At 42.5% G+C, this 12,073-nt stretch overlaps 1 protein-coding gene across 2 annotated transcripts in view; it reads left to right on the top strand.

Annotated features, from left to right (window-relative positions):
* The window catches only part of fam98b (family with sequence similarity 98 member B), an 11,766-nt gene extending 912 nt beyond the window's left edge, over nt 1-10,854 (top strand). Inside the window, exons 3-9 of one of the 2 annotated variants that reach the window (XM_023994244.2) lie at nt 7,083-7,211; nt 7,377-7,543; nt 7,728-7,808; nt 7,929-8,045; nt 9,710-9,877; nt 10,036-10,183; nt 10,220-10,854. In XM_023994244.2, the coding sequence (XP_023850012.1) occupies nt 7,083-7,211; nt 7,377-7,543; nt 7,728-7,808; nt 7,929-8,045; nt 9,710-9,877; nt 10,036-10,183; nt 10,220-10,308 (899 nt within the window). In that variant the 3' untranslated portion in view covers nt 10,309-10,854. Of the gene's footprint in view, nt 1-7,082; nt 7,212-7,376; nt 7,544-7,727; nt 7,809-7,928; nt 8,046-9,709; nt 9,878-10,035 lie in introns of both variants that reach the window. The other variant, XM_070445135.1, reaches the window with a different exon arrangement.
* The last annotated feature ends 1,219 nt before the right edge of the window (nt 10,855-12,073 follow it).

Raw genomic sequence — 12,073 nt, 5'->3', positions numbered from 1 at the left:
CCCCCCGTCATTCACAGCCAAAGATATACAATTTTTATATTCATCCAATGTCTCCCATGTTTTTGGATGACATGAGGACGTCAGTGCTGCTCCCTGTGTGCACTGAGTGCTTGCGAAGTTGAGCCGTGTTAACCGGATGCAACCCGGATATAGAAGGTCCATGAATCGGCTTATGCGAACATGAGTAGATTAGGTTGAAAACAACCAACGTCTCCAGTTATTTCATATTTTAGTGATTGCCATGTTAAAGGAACCCCCCCCCCCAGAGGAAGTTGGCACCACTATTTAGATGTAGTTTCTTGTCCTAGAGAGGAAATGCACGTTTAGGTTCCACCTCCGAAGAATGACGAAGACTACTTCACGAATTGGGTGTGGACATTTCCAAGTGTAATTGATAAACACCAACAAATAGGGCGCTGTCAGTGTAGCTAGCATGCTAACCTTATATAGCTAACTATAATGCTAACCATATCTTGCTAGCTAATGTAGTCAATGAATTCCTTTTGTCCAGATGGGATAGGGTAGTGGACAAGAGGAATACCTATGTAAGAATGCTGTTCATTGCCTACAGCTCAATATTCAACACCATAGTACCCTCCAAACTCCTCATTAAGCTTGAGACCCTGGGTCTTGACGGGGGTAACACATAACACTCATGTAGAAACCAAAAAAGTGTTTAAATAATCAAAATAATTTAAATGAGAGATTCTTCAAAGTAGCCACCTTTTGCCTTGATGACAGCTTTGCACACTCCAAGATTTGAAAGACACATGCACATTACCAGGCAACTCCTTTTTTCTATATTTAAAACTTAGGTCAGCTATGCTGGCCTATGGAGTCCCTTGGGGAAACCCAACTACCAAACCATCTAATGATGGAATTTATAACTCTATCTCTATAATATATAAACAACTTTTGAAAAGCTCATATTCTGACCGAAAGTATGGTCCACAGATCTAAGTGAATCTGAACAACCCTTTAACTGGACCAGAATATCAGAAAATATGACCTTGGCATCCCGTAATCCGAACCATCAACTCACAGCTCCCATCTGTTCACTGCATCTACTATGTTACTTAACAATGACAGTTTATTGAATCTCTCACGATTACTGCTGGCAGGCAGCACTGCAGCAAAAAATGTATATGGGGGGTTGGACGGAGACATGTTGGGCTTGGGGAAATGTGATGGGGAGTTTATATACCAATTTTATTATTACAAAATCCTGTGTGGTCAATATAATTTCTCTGTATGTACAATACCAGTCAAAGGTTTGTACACACCAACTATGTCAAGGGTTTTTCTTTATTTTGACTATTTTCTACTTTGTAGAATAATAGTGTAGACTTCAAAGCTATGAAATAACACATGGAATCATGTAGTAAACAAAAAAGTGTTAAACAAATCTAAATAGATTTTATGTTTGAGCCACACTTTGCCTGAAAATAGCTTGTTTATCGTCTCTGCACAGCTATCTTGTTGGCTTACAGCTGAAGCTATCATCAATTCACTACCCTGGTACTTTGTGCAAACCATAATGCAAAATACACTGATTTCAAAGCTGATTGCCACCAAAACTTTATTAATTCACTTAATCAGTCCCTCCTGACTTCTCTCCCAAAGATGATCTATTGCCTCTGCAAACTGACTCCGTGCCACCCCCCCCCCCCTCTCGCCCCATGAATGACGTCATTGCTGTTTTAAATTTAGCTATTTCTATGTACAGTTGAAGTCAGAAGTTTACATACACCTTAGCCAAATACATTTAAACTCAGTTTTTCACAATTCTTGACATTTAATCCAAGTAAAAATTCCCTGTCTTTGGTCAGTTAAGATCACCACTTTATTTTAAGAATGTGAAATGTCAGAATAATAGTAGAGAGAATGATTTATTTCAGCTTTTATTTCTTTCATCACATTCCCAGTGGGTCAGAAGTTTACACTCAATTAGTGTTTGGTGGCATGGCCTTTAAATTGTTTAACTTGGGTCAAACGTTTCGGGTAGCCTTCCACAAGCTTCCCGCAATAAATTGGGTCAATTTTGGCCCATTCCTCCTGATAGAGCGGGTGTAACTGAGTCAGGTTTGTAGGCCTCCTTACTTGCATACGCTTTTTCAGTTCCGTCAACAACATTTCTATGGGATTGAGGTCATGGCTTTGTGATGGCCACTCCAATACCTTGACTTTGTTGTCCTTAAGCCATTGCCACAACTCTGGATGTATGCTTGCGGTCATTGTCCATTTGGAAGACCCATTTGCGACCAAGCTTTAACTTCCTGACTGATGTCTTGAGATGTTACTTCAATATATCCACATAATTTTCCAGCCTCATGATGCCATCTATTTTGTGAAGTGCACCAGTCCATCCTGCAACAAGCACCCCCACAACATGATTCTGCCACCCCCGTGCTTCACGGCTGGGATGGTGTTCTTCGGCTTGCGAGTCACCCCCTTTTTCCTCCAAACATAACGATGGTCATTATGGCCAAACAGTTCTATTTTTGTTTCATCAGACCAGAAGAAATTTCTCCAAAAAGTACGATCTTTGTCCCCATGTGCAGTTACAAACCGTGGTCTGGCTTTTTTATGGCGGTTTTGGAGCAGTGGCTTCTTCCTTGCCGAGCGGCCTTTCAGGTAATGTCGATATAGGACTTGTTTTACTGTGGATATAGATACTTTTGTACCTGTTTCCTTCAGCATCTTCACAAGGTCCTTTGTTGTTCTGGGATAGATTTGCACTTTTCGCACCAAAGTACGTTCACCTCTAGGAGACAGAACACGTCTCCTTCCTGAGAGGTATGAAGGCTCCGTGGTCTCATGATGTTTATACTTGCGTACTATTGTTTGTACAGATGAACGTGGTACCTTCAAGCGTTTGGAAATTGCTCCCAAGGATGAACCAGACTTGTGGAGGTCTACAATTATTTTCTTAGGTCTTGGCTGATTTCTTTTGATTTTACCATGATGTCAAGCAAAGAGGCACTGAGTTTGAAGGTAGGCCTTGAAATACATCCACAGGTACACCTCCAATTGACTCAAATTAGGTCAATTAGCTTATCAGAAGCTTCTAAAGCCATGACATCATTTTCTGGAATTTTCCAAGCTGTTTAAAGGCACAGTCAACTTAGTGTATGTAAACTTCTGACCCACTGGAATTGTGATACAGTGAAATAATCTGTCTGTAAACAAGTGTTGGTAAAATTACTAGTCATGCACAAAGTAGATGTCCTAACCGACTTGCCAAAACTACAGTTTGTTAACAAGAAATTTGTGGAGTGGTTGAAAAACGAGTTTTAATGACTCCAACTTAAGTTTATGTAAACTTCCGACTGTAAATGTTGTTGATCAGTACAATAAAATAAGTCCCAAATGGATGCAATGCATGCACACACTCCTATTAAATCTGCAGTCATGTGTGAATAGGCCTAGGTTACAACTTGATTTACCCAGTTTATCAATAGAGATCTACCATTCAAATAAATTATTACCATGTTATGTAGTTCGTTTGGTAAAAACTAGGAATACACAATATATCGGAATCGGACAAATTTTAGCTAAACATGCCAACATCGGTATCGCACCCGATGTCTTGTTTAACGGCGATGTTAAAAACCTATGTCAAAGCTACCGTGCATACCTATATAACGTAGGTACATGACGTAATGACGCAACGTAAAATGTTGCGCTGCACATGCAACGCAGCATTTTTAACCTAGCCCACAATGTCTGCTGTGTGGCTCGAGCAGTCAAGAAGTCGAGCAGTCATTTGAAAGAGTAAGACAATTTCAGTGAGACAACTGAAAGGCGAAATCCATTAACGCCAAGATAATGGAATTCATTGCCCTTGACAATCAACCTTTCTCTGTCGTGGGTGATGTTGGCTTTCGCTGACTTGTCGGGCTCCGGTACACACTACCAAGTGCACTATTTTTCAGATGTTGCCCTACTGGAGTTACACAGTAATAGCGTCACTGCTGTTAGCTTCACGACATGCATACTATGGAACGCCGTTTGGGTCTATGCGTGTCAAAAAAGATACAGTAGCACTGTCAAAGCTGTACAAAAGTCTGCAAACACCGGCCACGAATGATGTGTTTACAATACCGCTTTGGTAATAAAGCATCATTTGTTTGACCGCAACTTCTAGCTTTAGCTTGGTACCTAGATAGCACCAATACAACCAGCCTGAAAACAATGACCAGTAGAAACTGCAGTAATTTTCATTATTCTTAGCAATGATTTAGGAATTCTTGTAAGTATTACCTAGGTTGCAACTTGTTGTTCGCCTATTGAAATTGAACTACAGTTCATGAAAATAAATAGCTAGCCAGCAACTTAACCCAGTTGCACAAAACTAACGTTATAAGCAGCCAGCTAGTTTCATCTGGCTAGTGAGGCTCGACCGGACCGGGTTATGTGTTGTGAAGCTAGCCACAATAGTGGAATTTGCGGTTTGCCTTCAAATAAAAGTATGTCATTGACAGGGATGCAAATGAATACAAATAGTATAATAATTTTTTTGAAGACTAACCACAAAATCCACTTGTGGCTAATCCTTATTGTGGCTAGCTTCACAGATGGGTCTGACCACCATTATCCAAATAAGACCTGTCCTATAAATGAAGGTTATTTTAGATGATGACACCAAGCTATATAAACTATATAAAATTAAGATCCTCTCACTGTCAACTGCGTTTATTTTCAGCAAACTTAACATGTGTAAATATTTGTATGAACATAAGATTCAACAACTGAGATATAAACTGAACAAGTTCCACAGACATGTGACTAAAAAAAAGGAAAAAAGGGGCCCCGAAAAAAAGGGGGATCAAAATCAAAAGTAACAGTCACTATCTGGTGTGACCACCAGCTGCATTAAGTACTGCAGTGCATCTCCTCCTTATGGACTGCACCAGATTTGCCAGTTCTTGCTGTGAGATGTTACCCCACTCTTCCACCAAGGCACCTGCAKGTTCCCMGACATTTCTGGGGGGAATGGCCCTAGCCCTCACCCTCCGATCCAACAGGTCCCAGARYTGRTCAATGGGATTGAGATCCGGGCTCTTCGCTGGCCATGGCAGAACACTGACATTCCTGTCTTGCAGGAAATCAGACACAGAACGAGCAGTATGGCTGGTGGCATTGTCATGCTGGAGGGTCATGTCAGGATGAGCCTGCAGGAAGGGTACCACATGAGGGAGGAGGATGTCTTCCCTGTAACTCACAGCGTTGAGATTGCCTGCAATGACAACAAGCTCAGTCCCATGATGCTGTGACACCGCCCCAGACCATGACGGACCCTCCACCTCCAAATCGATCCCGCTCCAGAGTACAGGCCTCGGTGTAACGCTCATTCCTTCGACGATAAACGCGAATCCGACCTTCACCCCTGGTGAGACACAACCGCGACTCGTCAGTGAAGAGCACTTTTTGCCAGTCCTGTCTGGTCCAGCGACAGTGGGTTTGTGCCCATAGGCGACGTTGTTGGTGGTGATGTTTGGTGAGGACCTGCCTTACAACAGGCCTACAATCCCTCCATCAGTGCTCAGACTGTCTGCAATAGGCTGAGAGTCTGAGCACTGATGGAGGGATTGTGCGTTCCTGGTGTAACTCAGGCAGTTGTTGTTGCCATCCTGTACCTGTCCAGCAGGTGTGATGTTCAGAAGTACCGATCCTGTGCAGGTGTTGTTGCACGTGGTCTACCACTGCGAGGACGTTCAGCTGTACGTCCTGTCTCCCTGTAGTGCTGTCTTATCGTCTCACATTACGGACATTGCAATTTATTGCCCTGGCCACATCTGCAGTCCTCAGGCATGCTGCAAGAAGGCATAAGGCACATTCACGCAGATGAGCAGGTACCCTGGGCATCTTTCTTTTGGTGTTTTTCAGAGTCAGTAGAAAGGCCTCTTTAGTGTCTTAAGTTTTCATAACTGTGACCTTAATTGCCTACCGTCTGTAAGCTGTTCGTGTCTTAACGACCGTTCCACAGGTGCATGTTAATGAATTGTTTATGGTTCATTGAACAAGCATGGGAAACAGTGTTTAAACTCTTTACAATGAATATCTGTGAAGTTATTTGGATTTTTACGAATTATCTTTGAAAGACAGGGTCCTGAAAAAGGGATGTTTCTTTTTTTTCTTTTTGCTGAGTTTAGTTAGCTAACTAACTATAGTTACTGAAACAGATTGTTGTTTTGCTATGTTTTTGGGGAAGAACTACGTTATTTACATCCATGAACTAGCTATCTTATTTTTATGACCAGCACTGTCAGTGCGAGAGACAACTTTACCAGCATCATAGCGTACGTATCGCTGAATCGTTGTGACATATGAAATACAAGTGTAGTCAATGTGTAGTAACTACCTAAAAAATGTATTAACGCGTTAAATTATTATTTGACGTGTAGTCATATTCAGGTCCTGATTGGTGAACAAGCTTTTTTGACACGTCAAATAGTGTTATTTGACACTCAAAGACCCAAAATTACAATCATGGTCTTGAATTGGTCTCGGACCCCTCTCGGTCTTGAATTGGTCTCGGACCCCTCTCGGCCTTGAATTGGTCTCGGACCCCTCTCGGTCTTGAATCGGTCTCGGCTCCCCCCTCCGTTCTTGGCTCGGACTCGATTTGCTCCGGTCTTGGTCTGGAATCGGTCTCGATTTAGGTGGTCTCCAACACAACACTGCTTATTGGCTCATCTCAGCCGCAAAGAGTTATACAGAGTTATACAGTTATACAAAGAGTTATACAGCTGTTTCTGATTATTAAACAATGCCATGCTGGTGGGTGGTAACTGGTGGGTGGTAACATTAAAATAAAACCTAGCCCTGAAACGAAATGTAGGCTGAAAATAATTTGTATGTAATATCATAGGAAAAGACACCACATTCACGGATTTCCACGAAGTGGTCAGTTCAGATTTGTCACTTCAAGCTCAAATATATCATACTTTGACTACAACTCGGATTTATTGACTTAAATTGTTGTGCAACATCATGTGTAAGCTCTGGCCATCGTCTTTCAGCTCGAAAAAGTGGATTTCTACTGGTGTGTGCATTTCATGTTGAAACGTTGTGTTTAGGTGATACTGATGGCCTTCAGTTGGAGATGAGTGGTATGCTGAAGGAGTTGGAGTGCCCCTATCAAGGCCTTGTCTCCGGGATTCTACAGGGAGGGCTGCAGAATAAAAAAGACCATCTAAAGCTAGTATGTAAGTACTGAAGTGAACATTTGTTCAGAAAACTGGTCTGAGTACCATCATGTTATGATACCCTTTTGGTGTGTTGCTGATCTGCCATGGTTCTGACATATATTTTACAGTTTCCATTTTACATTAATGCGATTTTTGCCTGTGGCTCATATCTTTATTCTGCAGTGTTTTTAGGCTCAGAGGTACAAGCTGCACAGATAGTGAAGAGCCGACTTGTTGAGGACAAACAACACAAAGACCGAAACGATCTCCAGGCAATCTGTGAAACACTGAAGCTCCCACTGCCAAGAGAGCAGGAAGTAGTAGAGCTGTTCTCCAGGATAGAACAAAAGGTGTGTCTAAGTTAGTCTTGCACACCCGATACTTCCTCCCTAGGCTCAGGTCTGGAATACCAAAGCTGCAAAAATGGCCTTAATTAACCCAATAGAAAGTCTGTGAGAAAGTGCCGAATGCATAGCCTTTGATTGTATCATTATCTTTGTATTCAACAAATGCATTGTATATCTGTATTTCCAGATAAACGCAGTGCTTCAAGAGCTTCCAAAGGATCACATTGGAAAGCCAGTGCTGAAGAACACTCTCGACAGTGAACAGTGGGTAAGCAGACTGCATTCAGACTTTCACCCTTTTTCGTGCAGGCAAAATTCATAATTCCTGCAAAGACATGAGGGGATGTCAAGTGTGTCCATTGACTCTGGGCCTTGTCTGTATCCACAGGAAAGGCTGGAGCAGATCAACACGGTCCTGTCCTCACAGTATGAGTGTCGGCGGAGGCTGCTGATCAAACGTCTGGACGTCACTGTGCAGTCTTTCGGCTGGTCAGACAGAGCCAAGGCAGGTGGAGTCTTTGGGTGCATCTCAATAGTCTAAAGCAGGCATGTGCAACTTTGATTGGGGTGGGGGCCACAAAATCGGAAGGCATACCCACACATGCAGTCAGAGCCGGCCCTAGCCTATTGGGGGCCCTAGGCAAAATTGCTGCTACCCCCCATGCCTTGTGAGCAAAGCATTTTTAACGGCCCCCTCTTAACAGCGGCAAGAACAAAAAAAAGCATGTTTTCCACTTAATTTCCTGTAATTTTACACATTTTGCCATGGTGTGTAGAGAAAATGTTAGATTTAAAGCAAGTTTCTGCAATTCTACACTTTGCCATGGGGTGGAGAGAAGATTTTGAAATGTTATAACTAATTGACTGCAATTATACACATTTTGCTAAAGGATGGAGAAAAATGTTTGCAGTTTTATTATATCTGAGTGACCGTGACTAACAAAACCAATGGTGCCCCCCCAGTCAGTAATTTGACCATGATTACTACAAGTTTAGATAATACCGCAGCCAGCTAACTTAACAATCTACAAAATGTTAGCTTAAATGGGCTAATACATTTTCCCAAATGTTGTTACGTTATAGACTTATTCTAAAATGTCTTAAATAAAACAATGTCCTCATCAATCTACACACAATACCCCATAATGACATCACAATACCCCATAATGACAAAGTGAAGTTTTTTTGCAAATAAATAAAAGTAAGTATTCAGACCCTTTGCTATGAAACTTGAAATTGAGCTCAAGTGCACACTCAAGTGCATTGATCATCCTTGAGAAGTTTCTACAACTGGAGGACTGAGGGAAAGATGAACGGAGCAAAGCACAGAGAGATGCTTGATGAAAACCTGCTCCAGAGTGCTCAGGGCCTCAGACTGGGGTGAAGGTTCACCTTCCATCAGGACAACGACCCTAAGCACACAGTCAAGACAACGCAGGAGTGGCTTCGGGACAAGTCTCTGAATGTCCTTGAGTGGCCCAGCCAGAGCCCGGACTTGAACCCGATCTAACACCTCTGGAGAGACCTGAAAATAGCTGTGCAGCGACGCTCCCCATCTAACTTGAGCTTGAGATGATCTGCAGAGAAAAATGGGAGAAACTCCCCAAATACAGGTGTGCCAAGCTTGTAGGGTCATACCCAAGAACTCGAGGCTGCAATCACTGCCAAAGGTGCTTCAACAAAGTACTGAGTAAAGGGTCTGAATACTTGCACTACCAGTCAACAGTTTGGACACACCTACTCACTTTATTTGTACTATTTTCTACATTGTAGAATAATAGTGAAGACATCAAAACTATGAAATAACACACACGGAATCATGTAGTAACCAAAAAAGTGTTCAACAAATCAAAATATATTTTAGATTCTTCAAAGTAGCCCTCCTTCGCCTTGATGACAGCTTTGCACACTCTTAGCATTCTCTTAACCACACCCTTGAAAGAGTAGGTGTGTCCAAACTTTTGAGGGGGGGGGGATTGATCTTCAGGCCAACAAAAGGGGGTGTGACGCCATCTGCACATCCCTGGTCTAAAGTGACACCCTTTCCTCATCAGGGCACAGTGCTACTAGTGATACTGTCCTTAATCGGCAGGCTACACCCTTTCTGCTTTCTATGAAGAATCTCATTGTGCACGTCCTATGCTCAACAAACTACCCATTTTCTGTTAGGAGAGAGTTGACTGTATGGCCAGGGCCTACCAGCCTAAGAGACACTCCCTGGCCCAGATGTCGTCTGTGGGCATGGCTCACCTGCTGGCAGCCAGGGAGGACATCTGCAATGTGGTGAAGACCAGCAGTGGCTCAAGCAGAGAGAATACTGCCTGTGCCGTCAATAAGGTACTGTGGAATGTGACCCAAAGTTCATTGTGTGCAAATGTCTGAGTGTACAAAAGTGTTGAGTCTTTAGGACAAAGCACTATAACTGACCAAATGAGGGTCCATGGTCCCCAGCCATTGTCCTGTCATTGACCTACCATTGTATTTCACTTCTATAGATCCTGATGGGGAGGGTGCCAGATCGCGGTGGTCGGCCCTCTGAGATAGATGCCCCCCTCCCTGAGATGCCAGCCTGGCAGAAGAGACAAGACGGAGGGTTTGGCGGCCGTGGTGGTGGTGGTCGAGGAGGTGGTGGTAGTTGGGGAGGTGGTGGTAGTTGGGGAGGGGGTGGTAGTTGGGGAGGGGGTAAGGGTGGCTGGCGAGGAGGGGGTGGAGTAGGAGGTGGCGTTGGTTGGGGTCATGGAGGAAAGAGAGGCCGTTATCAATACTAACAACAATGATTTATTTTTGACTGAAAAGCCAAACCGTGTTAACTGAAAACTACTCATGTGTAGCTGCTTTGCTAAGGGCAACACGGAGGCATTGTGTATTTGGAGTGATGTGGACTTGACTGAGATTTGCAGAATGCTACTGTAGGAACTCTCCAAAATATTTGTCACCCGTTTTTGTGTTAATTTTCAATGCTGTTATGAACTGTGCTGCTGAGAATCGTTGTAGAAGCAACGAGTCAAACTCACTGACCATTTTTTATAGATTTTTTTTATTATTTTGGTAACACTACTTGACACCCAGTGTTAACACATTATGATACGGTCATAACCTGTTATAATACTGTCATGACGCATATATTTACACCGGTTGTGACATTGTGTTATTTTATCGCTGGTTATGACAACTACATAAGAGTGTCAAAACCCACATTTATTCAAATTAGTTTTTTCCCTGCCAAGAAATGTCCTTTCATTTGAAAGTTTCTCTTTAAATCCTTTGTTTTTGTTTAGTCATGTATTTTTTAATAAACGTTTTAATAACTTGTAGAGTATTTTCTATTTACATTTACATTTAAGTCATTTAGCAGACGCTCTTATCCAGAGAGACTTACAAATTGGTGAATTTACCTTATGACAGTAATGAAGATTTAGGACCATCCTGTTTTATTTTACTTGGACTAAGAAAATACACTTTATGACACTGTCAAGAAGCATTATGACCATATTATCACACAAGCCAGATAGGCCTATCACGTACATGCCCTTATATCAGTCAAAAGGAGGGTGTCTTGTCCTGCTCCTGCATTCATCAGCAACCGAGCATGGGGGTAGGTGCATGTCTGATGTCAATGTGTGCACAATTACAATGATCATTTAACATGGTAAATATAAAATATATATACAGTACATCATAAACATACAGTACCAGTCAAAAGTCTGGACATGCCTACCTTTTCAAGGGTTTTTATTTTTTACTATTTTCTACATTGTACAATAATAGTGAAGACATCACAACTATGAAATGACACATGGAATCATGTAGTAATCAATTAAAGTGTATACATTTTAGATTCTTCAAAAAAGCCACCCTTTGCCTTGATGACAGCTTTGCACACACTTGGCATTCTCTCAACCAGCTTCACCTGGAATGCTTTTCCAACGATCTTGAAGTAGTTTCCACATATGCTGAGCACGTGTTGGCTGCTTTTTCTTCACTCTGTGGTCCAACTCATCCCAAACCATCTCAATTGGGTTGAGGTCAGGTGATTGTGGAGGCCAGGTCATCTGATGCAGCACTCCATCACTCCTTGGTCAAATACCCCTTACACAGCCTGGAGGTGTGTTGGGTCATTGTCCTATTGAAAAACAAATGATAGTCCTACTAAGCGCAAACCACATGTGATGGCGTATTGCTGCAGAATGTTGTGGTAGCCATGCTTGTTAAGTGTGCCTTGAATTCTAAATAAATCACAGACAGTATCACCAGCAAAGCACCCCCACACCATCACACCACCTCCTCCATGCTTCAAGGTGGGACCCACACATGCAGAGATCATCCGTTCACCTACTCTGCGTTTCACAAAGGCACAGTGGTTGGAACGAAAATCTCAAATTTGGACACATGAGACCAAAGGACAGATTTCCACCGGTCTAATGTCCATTGCTTGTGTTTCTTTGCCCAAGTAAGTCCCTTCTTATAGATGTCCTTTAGTAGTGGTTTCTTTGCAGCAATTCGACCATGAAGGCCTGATTCACGCTGTGTCCT

The sequence above is a fragment of the Salvelinus sp. IW2-2015 genome, linkage group LG9 (genome assembly GCF_002910315.2).
Source record: "Salvelinus sp. IW2-2015 linkage group LG9, ASM291031v2, whole genome shotgun sequence".
In the NCBI taxonomy this organism is placed as follows: domain Eukaryota; kingdom Metazoa; phylum Chordata; class Actinopteri; order Salmoniformes; family Salmonidae; genus Salvelinus; species Salvelinus sp. IW2-2015.
The sequence above is the reverse complement of the archived record's forward strand: the minus strand, read 5'-3'. Positions and strand labels throughout refer to the sequence as shown.